Source organism: Felis catus, chromosome B4, assembly GCF_018350175.1.
Source record: "Felis catus isolate Fca126 chromosome B4, F.catus_Fca126_mat1.0, whole genome shotgun sequence".
NCBI lineage: Eukaryota > Metazoa > Chordata > Mammalia > Carnivora > Felidae > Felis > Felis catus.
This window is the reverse complement of record NC_058374.1, coordinates 128360022-128380009: the sequence shown is the minus strand read 5'-3', so window position 1 is coordinate 128380009 and position 19988 is coordinate 128360022. Positions and strand designations below refer to the sequence as shown.

Genomic DNA, 19988 nt, shown 5'->3' with positions numbered 1-19988 from the left:
GCGGCTTGGATTTATATAGTGGCAGTAAAACTGGAAAGAAGTGGGTGGATCAAAGGACAGGATAAATGTTTCAGAGGTAAAAATGGCAGGGTTTGAGGATGGCCAGATTTGACAAGATATGAGGAGTGAGTAAGGAATTGAGGTACTTGGTAACTGGTACCCAGGTATCTGGCTTGAGCATTGATGTAGACGATGGTTCTCTTTAAGGCGGCAGAAAGCTCTGGAGAAGAGGGGGTGGGGAAGGGGGAGCTTGGGATTGAGGCACATGTGGTAGGGAAAATCATTGTACATGTGAGTCTGGAGGTCAGAGGAGAGGCCAGAGCTGGAGGTACAAAAGTGGGAGACATCAGCCCGGAGACTGTCTCCCAAGTCATTGGAATGGGAGATCTCACCTGGGGAGAGAAAACAAGATGGGTCCCACACTGCCTCCTGGAACATTCCTGGAATTTGCCATCTGGAGAAGAGAAGGCTACAGGAGAAAAGGAATGTATGAAATAAACATCTCAGATAATAGCACAGTGAGTTTACCAGAGAAAGGTAATAGCACCTCTTAGTAGTTGACTGACCATTTGAAATCAGACATGATTAAATGGAACAAATCTGCCTGCCTGATAGTGCGGTTTCCTACCCCAACATTTGGCTTCCCAAGTAGAGCCGTGGTAAACAAGTGTGGTTGTGCTCATCTGAATGACTGGATTTTTCCAGGCCGGTATAATTGGAAAGAAGGAGGGCTAAGGGAGGCATGCATGCTTGCAGAGGGAGGTTATAATAATGAGCCATGGCATCTAAGCTGAATGAGAGAGAATAGAAAGAAAATCTAGACCTGGATGGACAGTAATGAAGAAAGCCGGTGGACCGGGGTTCATGATGACAGTGAAGAATTTGGGCAATGGCAGCCTGGGAAGGCTAGCAGGGGGCTGGATGGGGGGGGGGGGTTGATGTTGACATTTGAGATTTTTGGGGACTGTGCTGGTTTTGGTGACACCAAGAGCTAGAACATAAATTTGGTCCACATGAAGTGGCAGATGTTGTGAACCGACCATTCCCATCATGGAACTGAGGTGGAGATTTTTGGGGACTGTGCTGGTTTTGGTGACACCAAGAGCTAGAACATAAATTTGGTCCACATGAAGTGGCAGATGTTGTGAACTGACCATTCCCATCATGGAACTGAGGTGGAGAGGCAGAAGGATGTGTGTTGGACGCTGAGGTCTTCAGACAATGAGAAGAGTAACCGGGAGCTTCCAGATGACAGTGACAAGGACAGAGAGAACGATGCTGAGCCAAAGACGAATGGGGGCTTCAGGAGAGGGAGAACCAGTAAGAGTTGGCAGACAGCCGGAAGCCTGGAGGACAGAGGCCCGCCTTCTAGCCATTTCGTACTTGCTTGAGAAGAGTAGGGGAAAGGGTTCTCCTTTGGGGAAGGCAGAAATCGGGGGACAGCTGTCCTTTCACACAAGAGCAGAGCTGGAATGAAGCCAGGTGAAGCTGAGGATAAAGAGGAGTTTGCTGATCACATAGTGGAAGTTCCACAGGATTCTACAGTTGGGCTTGGGAGGAAGGTGTGGGCTGGAGTGTGTCCCAGGAGTAGTTTGTATGGTCGTGAATATCCAGGAGTCTGCCGGCTGTGACTGAAATACTCAGTCATCGATCCATTCAATGTTTATTGATCTCCTCCTATATGCTAGATACTGTGCTAGCAACAAAGAAAACAGCTGTGGCCAAAACAGACAAAGTATCTGCCCTTGAGGCATCAGTTGTGTGTCCTGTAGCGTAGAACTGATTTTCTGGGGTTTTTTGTTTTGTTTTGTTTTTGTTTTTCAGGAAGCACTGGAATTTGAGTCCCAGGGTTTCCAACTAAATCAGTGTCCTTAGCTTCTCTTGGTCTCTGAAAGATGGATATAATGCAGCCTCTGTGGGTGGTGTTGGTGCTTTTCAGTCATTCAAATATGGAAGAAGTGTTTTTGATGGGAAGTCAGGATGGGTCATCAGAGCAACCTCTAGTCCATAAGATGCTTCTGTTCGATTAGAAAAAAGCACTTTTCCTTCTAGAAACTCTCTTTCCATCTATCAGAGAACTGTTGTAATAAATCTGCCATCAAGAGTCCAGGATGTGATGGTTCTCCCTAGTATACTGGCCAGTCCCTGCAGGGGTAAGGTGAAGGAGGGGGTCAGGTAGGAGTGGAGGGAGGCCAGCTTTATTTATCAATAACCAGTTGTTTACTCAGTGCTTTGGTAGTAGAGTGCACCCGCATCACCTGGGCTCTTGTTAAAATGCAGATTTTGATCCATGGAGCTGGGGTGGGGCCTGGCAGTCTGCCTTTCTCGCAAGATATGAGCCCCTCACTGCTGCTGCTGATTTAGGGGCTACACTTTGGATGGAGATGGCTAAGTGTAAACCAATGTTTTAGCTCCTGGTCTCTGGCAGAGGCTTAAAACAGACACTAGAGGGCCAGGATCCTTTGCCCTTTCGGGGTTTTAGTCTGATGAAGAGAGATTAGAGACAGGAGATGATTAGAAGACAATGACAGTGGATGATGGGCATTGAAGGAGGGCACTTGTTGGGACTAGCACTGGTGTTGTATGTAAGCAATGAATCATGGGAATCTACTGGAGAAGCCAAGAGCATACTGTATACACTGTATGTTAGCTAACTTGACAATAAATTATATTTTAAAAATAGTTAAAAAAAAAAAAAAAGACAATGACAGTGATCTGGATGGTGCTCCTGATGGCCTTTGGAGTTTGGAACAAAGGGAGGGAACATCTCCAGGTCTGGACTTGCCAGAGATGTTTCACTGAAGCAGCCAGGACTTGAAATTTCTCCTGAGGTCCAGCAGAGGAGGGAAGACACGGCAGGACAGTCGGGCTGTGTGTGAGAGGCTTGGGCAAAGGTGTGAGGTGTGGATATAACACTAGCAATAGTACAAATAATGACACAACAAAGCCAACATCGGTGGAGGGTCTGTCTGCTGTAGGACCTGTATTATAAGCTCAGTGAGGGCCAGCCCTGTGCCCTCTTAGGAACTGGGACAGCCTCTTGCAAGAAAGGTTCACTTGAGATTGGGATGACTGTTATGCCCAGAATTCGTGATCCCCAAAGACCACCAGGGAGCCGAGTCGGAGGCAAAAGCAAAGAGCCTTTATTCGAACTAGCTCGAGCTCAATCCCCTAGCTGCACCGACACAGCGGTGAGATGCCGGAGAGAGAGAGCGAGTTTCAAAAGCACAAAGGTTTTATAGGGATTTAGGGGCAGTTGGGGGGGTGGGTGATGGTCGAGGCCTTAGCTGATTGGGTGGGGAAGGGTCAGAGTCCTGTTGCGCAGGTTGCTGGGCATGGTTTGAATGGGAAGTTTGAATGGGTGAGCAGGAAGTTACTCAAGGAGAGGAGGCGTGGTCTGAGGTTTGAGCTGGAATTTCTTTCTGTGGTTTTTCCGGAAAGGGGGCCATGTCCGGGACATAGTCACTCAAGATGGAGGACACAGAACAAAATAGAGTCGGCGGGTCTAGGTCTGCTCTTTCAATGACAATATGGGACTGACAGGATTCACCCTATCTTATAGTTACAATTGGTAATTGTAACAAATAACATATAACCTGTAACAACATAGAATATAACATGTAACAAATCTGTTACATGCCTATAGGATCTGTTGGGGTTCCTAATAATTCTGAAGGGTTTTAGTCATTGGGTTCCTTAGACTTTTGTTTGTTTGTTTCCTTTGGAAGTTACTTAGATTTTATTCACTCTTCATGTGCAGAATTTCTAGACAATTCACATGTCTTGAACACCCATGAAAATTCATTTCTATTGATGCTAATTAAAAGAGAATCTCCAAGAGTGCCTGGGTGGCTCAGTCGATTAAGCATCCGACTTCAGCTCAGGTCATGATTTCATGGTCTGTGAGTTGGAGCCCCGTGTCAGGCTCTGTGCTGACCGCTCAGAGCCTGGAGCCTGCTTTGGATTCTGTGTCTCCCTCTCTCTCTGACCCTGCCCCACTCACTCTGTCTCTCTGTCTCTCAAAAAATAAATAAACGTTAAAAAAAATTTTTTTTTTTTAAAAGAGAACCTCCAGGGATGCCTGGCTGGCTGTCAGTGGAGCATGGGGCTCTTGATCTCGGGGTTGTGAGTTCAAGCCCCAAGTTGGGCTTGGACCCTACTTAAAAAAAGAAGGAGGAGAAGGAGGGGAAGGGGAAGGGGATAACAACTGTCTGGTGTTGATCAGCTCAGCTCAGCATTTGGAAGGTGGGCTTCTGATTGGAGTCTTTCAAATGGTAGCCAGCCACCCCCAGAAGATGTATTCCTAATTAGGATCCTGCAGATCTTAACTTACTGAACCTGTCACGGAAAGTAAAAGTAACACATGTATTTTTCACTGTCTGCCCTGAGGTATTTTGAATCACATGCAATATAACAAGAAGACGTGGTGATTCAAATTTTAAAATATTTTTCAGTTATAAAAGCAACACATATTCTTTGTTAAAGTTTTTTGGGAGAAATCTGTATTCAGATATATTGAAATGATCCGTATCCTATACCCAGAGATAACCTTTAACTTTTATACTGTTCATATGTATAGTTATATCGGTATTTATACATGTTTTGTTGGACTGAAAGATACTTGTAATCACATTTATGTTCAGCTGTGAGTACTGCTTTTGTGGCTTTAATAGAGCACGATAATTTTTCTGGCTCATACAGTGTTCTGCATAAATGTGACTTTCATTGGTTAAAACAGATGGGAGAAGACAGATCGAGTAGTAGAAGTTTAGGAGCAGAAATTGACCAGCTTGGCCAAGGAATTGGATGATGGGTTTTGAGGCATTTTATTTTATTTTATTTTATTTTATTTTATTTTATTTTATTTTATTTATTTTTTAAATATGAAATTTATTGTCAGATTGGTTTCCATACAACACCCAGGGCTCATCCCAACAGATGGAGCCATGGGCATTTTAGAGGTGACTCTTTGCCCTGCCTATTCACCCTGGAGTCTGTCTCCCTCAGACCAGGCAAGAACCGGTTCCAGACTGGTTTCCCCAGTTAATCCATCAACATTTGCACACGTATGGGAGGTGATTTCCAGACCTTCCTTCTTTCTTGTGTTCCTTCACTATATTGACTTCCTGGAGTAACTCCTGATATAAATTGAGATTTTTCTTTAAATTGTGTTTTTAGTGCACAGAGGTATCATTTAAAAGTCAAATCCATGGGGGCGGCTGGGTGGCGCAGTCGGTTAAGCGTCCGAGGGAGTTCGAGCCCTGCGTCAGGCTCTGGGCTGATGGCTCAGAGCCTGGAGCCTGCTTCCGATTCTGTGTCTCCCTCTCTCTCTGCCCCTCCCCTGTTCATGCTCTGTCTCTCTCTATCCCAAAAAATAAATAAACGTTGAAAAAAAAATTTAAAAGTCAAATCCATGAAGGAATATTTTTTTACCTGCTGGGTTTAATTTCAGATGCCAGTGTTATCATAAAATGCAAACCACCCTGGACTGTGTTTCAAAACTTAGGACAAATTGTGCCAGTTGAAATTTACTTTTGCAGATGGAGCGAAGAAAGGAGGAAAGGAAGTGTTCTAAAGAGGTTTTTAAAAACGTTTTTAAATATTAATGCCACTTGCGTTCAGCTCCATATATATTCCTACTGCTTACCCCTCAAGTCCAAATTCATCTATTGCTTTCCAGTTTTTGCTCTGTCTGTTGTACTTTTTTTGTTTGTTTTGTTTTGAGAGGGAACAAACGGTGGTGATGTATTTAACCCGGGGAGGAAAGTAACCCTAAGATTCAACATGAAAGATTTAGGTTAGATCAGAAGGGAAACGACCCCTGGCAAAGGTTGTTGGAATCAGTTACTTGGGGAGAGCAGAGCCCAAGGTCTCTCGGCCGGAGGGGCATGTAACCTTTGGCCCGTTCATCAACCTTTCTAGGCCTTAGTTTTCTCATCCACTAAATGGGGATGAAAAATAGTTTCTACCTCATAGGTTATTTTGGAGAATTAAAAGAGCCTGAGACATAATACATGCTGCTTATTGCTAGTTGTCTTTACTATTATTATTATAAGTGAATTGCAGGAGCGCCTGGGTGGCTCCGTGGGTTAAGCATCCGAGTTCAGATCAGGTCATGATCTCCTAGTTTGTGAGTTCAAGCCCGGTGTAGGGCTCTGTGCTGACAGCTCAGAGCTGGAGCCTGCTTTGGATTCTGTGTCTCGCTCTCACTCTGCCCCTCCCCAACGTGTGTGTGTGTGTATGTGTGTGTGTGTGTGTGTGTGTGTGTGTGTGTGTGTGTGTGTGTGTATTCTCTCTCTCTCTCTTTAAAAAATAAACATTAAAAAAAAGTGAACTGCAAAAGAAACAACAAAAACAACAACAAAAAACCAAAAAAAAAAAAAAAAAAACCAAACAAAACCAACAACCCAAAAACCAAACAACCAAACACCAAAAGAGGCAGTTTTAATGTGGTGTCTTCCTGAAGGAGAATCCACTGGGTCCTTCTGATTGAAGTCACCCATTTGCACTTGACAATGTCAGCCCGTACTTATTTGTTGGGCTCTTTTCTCCCAAGCCCTGTGGGAATGGGGAGTGAGAAAAACATGATACTTCTGCCCTTCTGCCCTCAGGAAGAGGTGGGGCTCACCTTGCCTCATGCCCATCAGTCCTTTCTGGGCCCTTCTTCAAGGGATCTCTCATTTAAGACTCTCTGGCAGAGAGGGCATCGCTTCATTGTACACGGACAACATGGAACTTACCCGGAGACGGGGAGTTCGGCAGTGTTGCAGCTAGTTGAGTGTGGAACTGGATTTGAAGCCACATCAGTGTCACTGCATAGCCTCCTGTCCCCAGTATGTTCTTCCTGAGAGATCCCCCAGCATCTGGGAGATCCTTATTCTTAGTGACTCACAGTTGGTGTGGAGGGTTTGTTGCCCATGCTTCAGAATGAAAAACTTTCTATGGTAGTGGAGGGGGCTGGGGGAACCTTTTCTCAAATCAACATTCTTTGTTGAAAGGGGTTTTGCTTTTTTGGTTTTACTTTCTAGGCCACACCCTCCAGCCTTGTGGTCTTTCATGTGTTTCGAGGGAGGGCCATTTAGAAAACGGCGTCAGAGTGGTTGCAGAAGAAAGCCTGGCACTGACAGTTGAGATTGGCTCCATTAGGTGTTTATTGCTGGCAACTTGCTGAACCCAAATTCCTAAAGCTCCGAAAGGCTTTTTTTTTGGTTAGACTCTGATTCCATTTGTACGTTCAGCAGACAGTTATCAGCCAGCCAGCAGGTGACAGGCAGTATGCTAAGTCTTAGGCCAATGTAAGACGGGCGGACAGGGTGTCTGTCTCCCGAAAACGCCAAGGCTGGTGGGGAGGGGAGACAGTTCAACCAGACCTAGTCACATGGGGCTTAGGGGTTCTGGCAGAGGGAAGGACATTTGTGGGACTACCCAAGGGGACAGCAAAGCCAGCTCTTTCATGGACAGTGTTCTTTGGGGATGGGAAGCCTTGTATAGGTACCTGCAATAGTAGCTTCTGCCCTGTTTGGGAGGCTCCTAACATGTGGATCCCGCATTCCACCTGCAGCCAGTGTGACATCCACATTAGGATATAGGTGAAGAGATTGCATGGTCTGCCGGGTTTTAAATTCCTTTGTAAGGCATATGACCTGTGGTCAGATACCCAGGTGAAGGATCATGGGCCCCTGCTCCATGAGAATTGACCCTCCTCCCTCTTTGAACATGTCTCAGCCAGTCTTCTGCGTGACCTTAGGACTGGCTCTCTGCAGATGAGTTGTAGGTTATCTGTGTTCCTCTCCATTTTCTGCACATTTTAATTGTTTCCATGCTTTTCTGGATATCTCCTTCTGTATTAAAGGCGGGAGCTATTAAGATAGTCCCTGGTGAGTGTTTGTGGGTTATCAACTGTGATCCAGTTGTAGTCCCCTGCAGATGATGATGTGGCCAGTGCAGTCTCGTCTCCTCTGAGTGTGCCATCAGTCAGCCTCCAGTGCCTTCCTCAGCTCTTCCTATCTGGAACTCGGGAACGGTTCTGCCATCTTGGCCACACCTGCATCAGTCAGCAACTTCATTTTTCTTTCCACAGAGCTCTGTGCACATCTCAGTCTGTCACATTCTTGCTGCAAACTAACCTACACTATAGAATACATGCCTCTGTGTGTGTGTGTGTGTGTGTGTGTGTGTGTGTGTGTGTCTGTGCACGAGAGAGAGAGAAAGAGAGAGAGGCAGAGGCAGAAGGGAGAGATCTCATAGGGTTTTTTGTTTTTGTTTTTTCTTATAGAAAGAGAGAGAACATAAGCTGGGGAGGGGCAGTGGGAGAAAGAGAATCTTAAGCAAGCTCCATGCTCAATGCTAAGCCCGACATGGGGCTCGATCCCACAACCCTGGGATCATGACCTGAGCCGAAATCAAGAGTCGGACGCTCAACCGACCGAGCCACCCAGGTGTCCCTTGAGATCTCATACTTTTTATCATCCTTTATTCATTTACTTTTTAAAGAGCTGTCTCTGTTCTGATAGACTGCAAGACTGCAGCACTGTGTCTCAGAATAGGTTAGCAGGAGATTGTGGACGAGTCGGATACCTTCACGACCTACAGGGTATTTCTCCTCTTCAATCTGCATCCATTTCCAGCGCTAAGAACTCAGCCCTTCCTCTCTGCTCTTCCTTTCAGAAAGTATTATGAAGGAGGCCGAGGACCCCGTGCTCCGGGCAGAGAATCGGCGCTGGGATTAGGGGTTGTCACTTCTGAGAGGATGCTGGGAATCTGCAGAGGGAGACGGAAATTCCTGGCTGCCTCGCTGACTGTTCTCTGCATCCCAGCCATCACCTGGCTTTACCTCTTTGCCGGGAGCTTTGAAGGTAAGAAGGAGGCTTCCTCACAGGGAGAGGGATGGAGAGGGAAGAAAAAGGACACTGGCCGTCCCAGAGTCCTCGGAAGCCCCCTCCGGGTCACCGTGTGGAGCAGGAGAACGTTGGTGCTCGGGCAGAGACTTGCGCGGGGCTTACACGGGTGTTGGAGGGAGTCCGTCGTGAGGAGGAACACAGAGAAACAGAAACGAAGTAAGGTGCACCTGGGTGCAGTGGATGGTGGAGGTTACACAAATGTCAGCTACCAGCTCTGCAGGTCGGTCGCTGTGTCAATAGCGGGCGAAAGGTTTGGGCCCTGGAGAGATTTCTCAACCGCATGGAGCCAGCTGTTTTCATTCATTCTTCCATTCATTCATTCATTCATTCACTCACTCACTCACACATTTCACATTTTGTTGTGACTCTTGCTGCTGCTGCTGTTGAACATCTGCACCGAACCAGGTGCTGGGAATGCAGCGATCACAGATCTGGACATTCACAATGCGTCGTGGGGGGAACGACAGGTGAGCACAGGACTGCCGTGCATGGAGCCCAGGGTGCCGCGGGAGGCAGCGGTTGGGGTGTCAGGCCTGGCTGGGTGTGAAAGATGATGGTCACACTGCCCAGATGGAGGCGTGCAAGCAGAGGAGCGGCCCTCCCCGAGCCAATCAAAACAAACGCCGATCCTCGTCGCTTCTCAGCAATCAGTGGAGAAGACAAGCCTGGCCATTCTCCCAGCCAGCAGTTTCAAATGCGGCGCAGTGTTTCGCGTATCAAAGGTGGTTTTCTAAGCTTCAGGGAGGGAAGGGATGGGAGCGTCATCGAGGAGGACACTTTCTTTTTATTTACGCCCATAAGTGAGTTCAAAAAAATCTCCGATGAAAATCTGTCTCAAGGAAGTCACTACTGTGTTTTTAAACATTTCCTTTATGCATAATTTTTTTTTGACAGCTCAAGGCTACCTTTTAATTAGGAGTTGTGGACTTTGTGAGATTTGCCCTGAGTTAGCTCGACTGAGTGTGATCGGGGTGGCTGTGTGCCTGTAGAACAGGAAAGGGCCCGTATGTCCTGCCCTATACATCCCTGGAGTCGAGGAGTTTCCATATGAGCAGCTGCATGGAGTAAATTATGCCATGGCAGTGGATGATTAAGTTTTGGCAAAGAGACCAGAGGGAGAAAGGTGAGTTGATGTGGATCCTAGAAGAGACAGAAGGAAGCATTGGGCCAGGGATGATGGAAAAGCCCTTGTAAAAGAAGGCTGAGAGCACCCAGTGCCGGTCCAGGGTTAGCACGTGAAAACCTGGACCCTGCCAGTATAACGGGACTAGTGATGATACTAATGGTGTAACAATGTTAACGATAATGACATGCCAGTGTTTCAGACATTACTGCAGGCCAGTTATCGTTGCAGGGGCTTTGCATGCATTGTCTCGCTCTCCCCAGTAATCCCATGTAGTAGGTATACAAGAGGAGGGTGAGGCAGAAATCCTTCAGTGATCTGTCCAAGACCCCAAAGCCCGTCAGGATGGGCCTGTGTTATTGGACTCGAGATCTGAGCTTCGTAACTACAATACCATGTTGTAGATGGGGGCTCCAGTGAGGTATCACACTTTGGCTTAGGGGTTTGACAAGGTGTCACATGACCTTTCTGGGTGCCTCAGAGGGAAGTTGCAGAATTTTCATTTGCACTCGTTGATAAAAACCCAACCCCAAATGATTTTGGCAAGAAGGGAATTTGGGGGCTAACAAAACCAGTAAGTTCAAATGTAGGATGGGCTTCAGGCAGGGATGGATCCAGGGGCTCAAATGATATTTTTGTAGCGCCGTCTCCCTTCTTGCCTTTGCTCTCCATTTCTCCGCCTTGGTTTCTTTCAGGGCAGTTTCATCTCCACAGAGGAAGCTTTAATTTACAACTTACACTCACCAGTGCCTGTGGAAAGAGGAGTTCGTCCTCCCCCTGCTTCCACAGTATTGCCTGATTGGATTGCCTCTGGTCACTTGTGGTCCAGAGACCAATCACCGTGGCTGGGGGAGGTGCCTATTTTTGGTCTTAGGGTAAAGAGGAGTTCCCTGAAATACGTGGAGTCAGAATGAGGGACTCAAAATGGCCCCCAAAGGTAAATGGTGCATTTTCCCAAAGAGGAGACTAGGAGTGGATCTGAGATATGGAGAATGTATAATTGGCTGTGCTTAGTGGCAGGTTGATGTCAGCTAGAAGTCTCCTTTCCAGCCTCCTGCTGTCTGGGCCAGCCTTGGCTGATGGAGTGACCACTATCTCTGACTTTGAATGATTGTATTAGACTATCAGACAGACGACGGGAAACAGAGAGGATTGAGGAAATAATACTCTGAGGTGACCTGTACAGACTGGAAAGAGGTGCCCTATTTACCAACATGTTGCTAATAATAAATCCTCCCCTTGGGACCAAATCACAAACTGCATTACATAGGGGCTAGATGATGTGAGTATGTTAACAGAAGTATCCCAGCTAGAATGACAGTGGGGATAGATGCCTTTTCTGGGGTATCAGTTAATCCACAGCTGGACCACAGCATTTATTTCTAGATGCCACACTTGGAGGACAATCTAGACAAGTCAGCACATTCAGGAGAGTCTAGGCGAATGCCAGTGCCAATCCAAACCTTGTGACATACAGAGTAGTGGAAAGAATTGGGGCTATTTACCTTGGAGAAGCAGAGGTTCCACTCCAGGTGTACATGATCGGCTTCCACACACAGTCAAGGAGCTGTTGCCCGAAAGAGAGATGGCCCCAGGATCTATGGAGGGACATGGCAGGGAGCCAGCTGTCAAACTCATCCTAGTAAAGGATTATCCTGTCCAGGGCTGGAATGAGCTGCCCTGGGAGGTAGTGAAACACCCAACATGAGAGGTGTGTAAATACAAGTGCCATGTGGTACGGGGAGCTCAGCATGGGGCGGGGGGGGGGGGGGCATGTAGGGCAGGATGACCCAGAGATCCTGAGGCTCTAGAAAAGGCTGAGTATGTACTGGGAGACAAAGGTACCTCCGTGGAGCCCCTGCCAGTTGTCAGCAGATATCAGTGCATTTGCAAAAGAGCCTGTGGAGACATTCTTTTCTCTGTAGTTAAACATAACAACTTTGGGGCGCCTGGGTGGCTCAGTCAGTTAAGCTTCGAACTTCAGCTCAACTCATGATCTCGCGGTCCGTGAGTTCAAGTCCCGTGTTGGGCTCTGTGCTGACAGCTCAGAGCCTAGAGCCTGCTTTGGATTCTGTGTTGCCGCCCCTCCCCTGCTTGTGCTCTCTCTCTCTCTCTCTCTCTCCCTCCCTCAAAAGTAAATAAGTAAATGTTAAAATTAAAAAAAAACCAAAAATGTAACAACTTTGCAATCCGTTTATTGACCCCCTTGAGTTTTCTCTTCAAGGCAGGTGGAGCCATAAATAAGGGACAGAGTTGCTGCCTGTATTCATGGGGATGCTATTTATATTTTATGTGAGTTTATTTATTTTTCAACCCCGTTTAATTTCGATGGATCTCTTGAGAGCAGAGCCTAGACTCTCCCAGAGATGCAGATGCCTCCTGCATAAAGTTTTCGAATTAGATGACACACAGCAGGAAGATCTATTGAGAGTATCCTGGATGGTAGCCTCAGGCTCCGAATCAGCTGAGCCAGAGTAGCGGGGTGATTTGGGGTGCAGTCACTGCTCTTTCGAGGCCTTTGTCTCCTGCTACACGAAGTGACATAAAACTGAAGGTCACCTGGGGCGCCCGGGTGGCTCAGTTGGTTGAGCGTCTGACAATTTCGGCTCAGGTCATTGTTTCCTGATTCATGAGTTCGAGTCCTGCATCAGGCTCTGTGCTGACAGTGCAGAGTCTGTTTGGGATCCTCTCTCTCTCTCTCTCTCTCTCTCTCTCTCTGCTCCCGCTGCATTCTCTCACTCTCTCTCAAAACAAATAAACTTAAAGAATATATTTAAAAAAAAAAAATGAATGTGACCTGTTGGGGCTATTGGGGCACTAACATTCTGGAAGTTTTCTATTCTAAGCATCTGACGTGAATGAATTGGAAATGGCCAGAATCTTCTCCAGTTAATGGCAAATATGTCGGGAAGAGGGAATCGGCTTCCTGTGATTTGCTCCTGAGTGTGGATCCAGGATCAATGCATAAAAGTTATGAGGAAACAGGCATTGACTCAATGTAAGAAAAAAAAACTATTGTAATCGCAGATTCAACTTGCCAGGTGTTGGAGTCCACATCTTGGAAAGTGATGAGATCCCCGTTCGCAGAGCTGTTTGTCAAAGGCCAGGTGCCTGCTGGTTACAGATGCTGGTCAGGGGATGTCTTTGCTGGCACTTCAGCCCCCCAGTTCCTCAAGCCTGTTTCCTTTGTTTCCTCCCCCATCCTCCTTTTCTCCTGTAGCATCTCAGTTACCATTCCCAGCTACCCGTCCATCAAGCTCAAAGCGTGGAGTCTTTGCTTCCTTCTTTATTCTCTCCATCGCCGGGTGCCACATCCTGTCGCACCTGACTGTGGCCTCTTCCGGCCACGTCTTTGCTTCCCGCCTTTCACCACTGCCGTGGCCCTGGCTCAGCCGTTCACCTTCATCCTTTGTGGTCGCGGCTGATGGAACATCCTGCCGTCTCACACGTGTCCTCCACCCTCCAGAGAGCGGCCAGAGCTCAGTCGCGGGGCCGTCCTGCTCCTTGTCGGCTGTGCTGCCTCTGTTTCCTTATGTCCCCTCCCGTCTTCCATCAGCCACACTGGATTTGCTTCGGGTGCTGTGCGCACCTGCCCTCTGAGACTGCTGGTCTTCTCACATGCTGGCTCCTGGGACACTGCTGCCCTTCCATCCTTCCTCGCTGCCCACCCCCCCCCCCTCCTTCTTTGCTGGGCTGACTTAGACCCTTAGGTCTCAGCTGAGCATGATGGGTCCTCCCCCTTAGCCAGGTTGGCTTCTGCCACGTCTACAAACTCCTTTTACTTTCTTTTCTTCATACCCTAATTACTTTTCTTGTGTTTTCTTTTATGTTTTAAAATTTCTTTATTAATTTTTGAGAGAGAGAGAAAGACAGAGTGTAAGCAGGGGAGGGGCAGAGAGAGAGGAGGAGACACAGAATCCGAAGCGGGCTCCAGGCTCTGAGCTGTCAGCACAGAGCCCGACACGGGGCTCAGACCCACGGACTGCGAGATCATGACCTGAGCCGGTCAGACCACTAACTGGCTGAGCCACCCAGGTGCCCCTTTTCTTGTTTTTTTTTTTTTTAATCACCTGTCTTCACAAGTGAGTACAAGCCTTAGGAGGGAATGGAGTGGTTTTCTTCTATTCATCTTTCTGTCACTAGCACCTACTCCAGCGTCAGGAGAATTGTTTGTTGAATGAATGAATGAGAGAAGAATGCCCTCTTCTGGCTTTGAATGCCGACAGCTCTCAGCTCTCACCGTTGCCCTCTGGGTTCTCTCCATACTCGTGGTCACTGCTTGGGGTCTTTCACAGACATTTTCCCTTAGCTCATAATTTCCATCTTTACTCAGGTGAGTGCCTCGTTGAACGCCTTGAGAAAACATCTATTTTCCTTCTCAATTTTTGCTCTTTGTTCCTTCTGTCCAGTACACAGTTCTCTTTTTTTCCCACTACCCTTCCTCCCAGCCAACATCTTCAATGCCCAAATTCAATGTCATTTCCCCCTAATGTCTGATTCTGTGTGGAAACTTCTATGACAGCACTCATCAAGGGATGTTTTGCTTGTGTGGTGTCTTTCTGGCCACTCGCTTTTGGGTTTCGTGAGACAAGGGGCTGTTTTATTTATCTTTCCATTCTCAGAGTCTGGGCATCACTCTTAGTTGGGCCTTAGTGAATGTTGACTGGGTGGGAGTCCGGATGTTGACGGAAGCAGGGGTCTCTGGTAGCCAAGGGCTCATCCGGAGCCCTGAGCATCTGTGATTTTGAGACCTCAGAATATGGCTCCAGGAACCACCCCTTAATTCTGGATGGAATGTGAATTCTTGGACTTGAGTAATTCTGCTTAAACACACCTCTGTTTGAATTTAGATCATGCGTATTATTTTCCACCAGAATCACCTTATCTCATGGGCATGTGAGTTTTATTTACGGGCTGTGGTTCTGTCTCTTCTGCCCATCATGGAGATGGTATTCAGCTGTTACTGAATTACCAGCATGCGGAGAAAGCGTGCTTTTCGGCCATTCAGAAGATTTTTCACACATGCTGCCTTCTGATAATTTATGACCAGCTCTGTGCAGAAGCTCAGGCCGGAAGCTTTCAATGGTCAGGGAGGCAGGGCAGGGAGGGTGCGGGTGCTTTCAAAAGGAAATGTCTTCAGAGGATGCAAAGTCCTGAGCATTTAAAACTGGTGTCGTGAACAGGCACAGGATATTAATATCTGGACTGGTTTCAGCCCACACCCACATTTTAGTTCACTGTTCATGCCATTCTTATCAACACAAATTACTCCTAAAATGAATGGTTTGAGAGTTGTCTTGATAAATTTCAGCAGAAAGAAATGAGGGCCTGACATTTGACTGTTTTGAAGAATTGCATTGAAAACCAAGGACTTGTAAGTGAAAGCGTTTTCCTTTTCACTGTGAGGGATCACGGGGCACATGAACGGTGGAAAAGGGGAGGTGGGGGGGCGGTGTCCAAACCTGACCGATTCCCTAGCCTCCCGTCCACTTCCCTCAGCCCAGAGACCGTGCCCCAAGGTTGGTGAGTTTGGAGTGTGCGAGGTGCTAGTGAATGATTTGCTCAAGGTTTTGGTGTCTATCCCCTGGGATGAGTCTCTGTGGCAGCTGTGATGTGAGCCACGCCCTCCTGCCAGTGGCCCAAATGAACCCCATAATGAGGTGATTATGGGGTGCAAAAACACAGGGTGCTGAATGCAGAATGAAATGGAAAGTATACAGATTGTTCTTAATAGGTCAGAAATGAAGGTCTTTCCTGGCCAGTGCTTCCTAGCTGTTCGTGCCGAGTGGAAGCCTACGAAACAGGATGTGAGGGAGGCAGCAGTGAGCGGAGCCCAAGTCGCGGGCACGGCGGGCCTGCACCCAACTGCGCTTCTCACCTGGGGCCCCAAAGCATCTCCTTAACTCTTAGACCCTGAGGGTGGCTGAAATCCATCCCCCTTGTGTTCAGCTCCGAGATGGTTGCTAAGGTGACCTTTACTTTTCTCGCACCAGCTTTTGATCATAAAGCATTCTTGGCGGTCCTGCTGGGGTGGAGGAAATGGCCCTGATTGTCATCAGTTGGCTGTATCTCCTGGAGGAGCTCATGGTTAGAATCTCTGGCCAAGTGTTAGGAAACCTGGGGTCTATTAATCCCAGTAGCCACCTTGTGTTAGTTTCCTACGGCCGCTGTAACCAAGTACCTACCCCAAGTTCGGTGCTGAAAGACACATACATTTGTTATCGTATGGTTCTGGAGGTCAGAAATCTAGTCAGGTCTTAGTAGGCTAGAGCCTAGATGTTGTCGGGCGGGGCTGGTTCCTTCCAGAGGACCCAGCGGGGATCCGTTTTCAAGGGCAGAAGTGTAGCTCCTTCAGGTTACTCCCTCCCTCCCTCCCTCCCTCCCTCCCTCCCTTCCTCCCTCCCTCCCTCCCTCCCTTCCTCCCTTCCTCCCTTCCTCCCTTCCTCCCTTCCAGAATCTGAATCAGGCTCCAGGCTCTGAGATGTCAGCACAGAGTCTGATGCGGGACTCGAACCCACAGACTGTGAGATCATGACCTGAGCCAAAGTTGGATGCTTAACCGACTGAGCCACCTGGGCACCCCTCAGGTCACGCTTTCTAACTCTGAGCCTGCTGCTGGAAATCCTCAGGTCTCCTTCTCTGACTTCCTGTCTTTTTGAAAGGACCCTTGTGATTCCACTGGGCCCACCTGGATAGCCCAGAACAGTCGTTCCATCTCACAAGCCTTAGTTTAGTCACGCTTGCAAAGTCCCTCCTGCCATAGAAGGTGACAGATTCACAGGTTGTGGGGAGTAGGACATGGACATCTCTGGGGGCCATTATTTGGTCCTCCACATGGCCCTAGTCTACCCTCCCCATCCCCTCCATCTTGCTCTTGTCTAGGGACAAAAGGATGTGGAACCATCTCTTCTGTCTTATCCTGCTCTAGGAGTTTGGGGTTCTATAATTCTAATACACATAAATATCCAGCAGGACTTGCCCCTCATGAAAAAGGCATTGCATTCATATCTGTTCAAACAATTGTAAACCATAATATTTTCTGTAATAGGTGTTTATTCAGTAACCAATGATAGGCTAAGGTTTTCTGAAAAGAAGGGACAGGAACTCCTCTTTGGGGGAGGGTGCAGGTTTTAAAGTGATCTTCTTTCTTATTTCAAACGCCAATTTAACCAAAGAAGGGGGCATTTCACTCAGAGAGCCCTGTGATGGTCTATTAATTCTACGTAAAATGTTTGTGTAACTACTTTGGAATATGATTTGGTGTTACCACCTAAACCTGAAGATAGCCCGTAACCCATCAGTTCTGTCCCTGGTCACATACCAAAGAGAAGCGTATGGATGTTTGCACAAAAGACGTGTGCAAGAATGTTCACGTCAGCATTATTATTAATAGTGCCACATAGGAAAATACTGAAATGTACGTCCACAATAAAATAAACCTATAAATAGTGGCATATTTATATAGTGAAGTACTACAGAGCAATGAAAATGAATATATTCACAGATAGTGTTGAACAAAAGAATATGTATAGTAGGATTCAATTATGTAAATACAAAAGCAGACAAAAGTTGATCTAGGAGTAGAGACTGGGGAGGAGCCAAAGGAAGACTTGGTAATCCAGGTGACTAACTTTTTAACCTGTGATTACTACAGGGTGTTCACTTTGTGAATATTCATCGGCTTTTTTGTTTTCTGCATGCGTTACTTAAAAAAGACAAAACAAAAAACAAAACACTATGCAGAGTCACCTGGGTGGCTCAGTCGGTTAAGCATCCAGCTGCAGCTCAGGTCATGATCTCATGGTCCATGAGTTCGAGCCCCGCATCAGGCTCTGTGCTGACAGCTCAGAGCCTGGAGCCTGCTTCAGATGCTGTGTCTCCCTCTCTCTCTGCCCCTCCCCTGCTCGTGCTCTGTCTCTCTCAGAAATAAATAAAAATAAAAATAAAATAGTATAAAAAAACACTGCAACTCTATTGATAGTTAACTGAATTTGAAGAGATTTTGTGGGGTTTGCATTCTTTTCAGATAAGAGGAATTTTATTAACCTTTGGGATTTACGAATCAGTGTCATTGTTTAACTTTGAAATTCAAATACCTTTTAAACACGAAACTTTTCTTTTGGGATATGTATTTAACACTCCTATTTCACCATGTTTCCTTCTTTTTTCCCTCCTGATCCACCTTACCATTTGGACACACACGCCTCCTGTGAGGGCCTGATCACAGCACTGATTCAAGATCTGAAATTTGCTCATAAAGCCCTAATTCTGAAAGAGTGTTTCCATCACTTTGAAATGAGATCAGTGTTCCTAACCAGAACTCCAGCAATGACAATTTCCAATTAATATTAAAGTGATAGTATTCCTTAATATGGATTCCAAGCCACATTGGATAAAAGTTCCCATCTGCATTAATCAGCCGACCTGCATCTCCATAAAACCCTTGTGCCTGGAAAAGAAAGGAAAAGAAACTTTTTAATGTTTTATTTTTGAGAGAGAGCACAAATGGGGGAGGGGCAGAGAGAGGGGGACAGAGGACCCAAAGTGGGCTCTGTGCTGACAGCAGTGAGCCCGATGTGGGGCTCCAACTCATGAACCATGAGATCATGACCTGAGCTGAAGTTGGATGCTCAACTGAGCCACCCAGGCGCCCCAAGAAAGAAAATTTTTATTGGACATGAAAACCTGGAAGGGATAACACTTACTGTCTCTGGTTAGAAAGTGGCTGCATCTGGCCCGAAGTTGCATCGTGCTTGGCCGGTACACTGCTTTTACTGTTTTTAACTGGGTTTTTGACCATTAAAACTTGGCAGAGTGCACATAAAAATCATGATTTCTGATCTTGCTTAACAGCGTGGAAAGATCTAGCAAACCAGACCCACTTTTCATCCTAGCAGCCATCGGCTGGAGCTGGGCAGTGGCTGTCCCTTTGCCCAGTGCATGGACATTCCAGTTTGTCACCGAGCCATCCTTCCTGGTTGATCCCTGTGTCACTCTGTGCACTCTTGTTTTACACAGAGCTGGATTGAGAAGAAAGTGCTTCTGGGATTTGCTTAGGTCCCTGGTTGACCCTGACTGGCTCAGGCTTTGCATTTGGACTTCCTGGCTTACTCTCTGCCGTGTGCCAGGGCGGGGATGTGCCCTACGTTCTCTCATTCCTTCCTCCAGACTGCTTCACGCCTTCTGTTCGACGGATGAGGAACTTGAGGTTCAGGGTGTTGTATTCCTTCGCTGAGGTCACCCAGCTGGTAACTTGGAGCCAGCACGTGAACTCAGGCCTGCCCCGAAAAGGTCCTGCACGTTGCCCTTTCTCAACGTGAAGATACAGAGACGGCTGGCAGAGGAGATTTTAAAGTCCATGTGCTTAGGGGCACCTGGGTGGCTGGGTCGGTTAAGCGTCCCACTCAACTTCAGCTCAGGTCATAATCTCATGGTTCGTGAGTTCTAGCCCCATGTCGGGCTCTGTGCTGACAGCGCGGAGCCTGCTTGGGATTCTCTCTCTCCCTCTCTCTGTGCCCCTACCCTGCTCATTTTCTCTCTCTCTCAAAATAAAATAAACGTTAAAAAAAAAAAAATCCATATGCTCAGGTTTTCAGACAAGGACAAGACAAAACCCATCTTGGTCGAGAAGAGGGCAAACCACATTCTGTGGCTAGCAGGATTATTATTAGCCATATATTGGCTTATGTAGCAGAGAATTCGATTAGTCTTATAGTGCAGATTGCATTTTGCTTCTGCCGTAGACTCTTCTACAATTTAGAGCAGGAGTGAATTTAAGGATTTCTTTGGGCAGCCTTACAACCTAAGCAGATAAAACCTCTGAAAACTACTTGACTTCGGGGCAGGGGCTGTTGGAGGGTGGGGGTGGTGAACACGTTCCTGAGAGCCAGGTGGCATGATTTAAGTCAGAGGGACAGTAGACATGGGAGTTCACAGCACTCCCCCGTGGAAAGGGAAGCAGGATT

At 47.1% G+C, this 19988-nt stretch overlaps 1 protein-coding gene across 6 annotated transcripts in view; it reads left to right on the top strand.

Annotated features, from left to right (window-relative positions):
* Positions 1-19988, top strand: part of LARGE1 (LARGE xylosyl- and glucuronyltransferase 1) — a 544237-nt gene that overhangs the window by 134812 nt on the left and 389437 nt on the right. For all 6 annotated transcript variants that reach the window (XM_045062296.1, XM_045062294.1, XM_045062295.1 and 3 more), the window contains one exon: positions 8668-8855. In XM_045062296.1, coding sequence (XP_044918231.1) covers positions 8750-8855 — 106 coding nt within the window. In that variant the 5' untranslated portion in view covers positions 8668-8749. Of the gene's footprint in view, positions 1-8667; positions 8856-19988 lie in introns of those variants that run through there.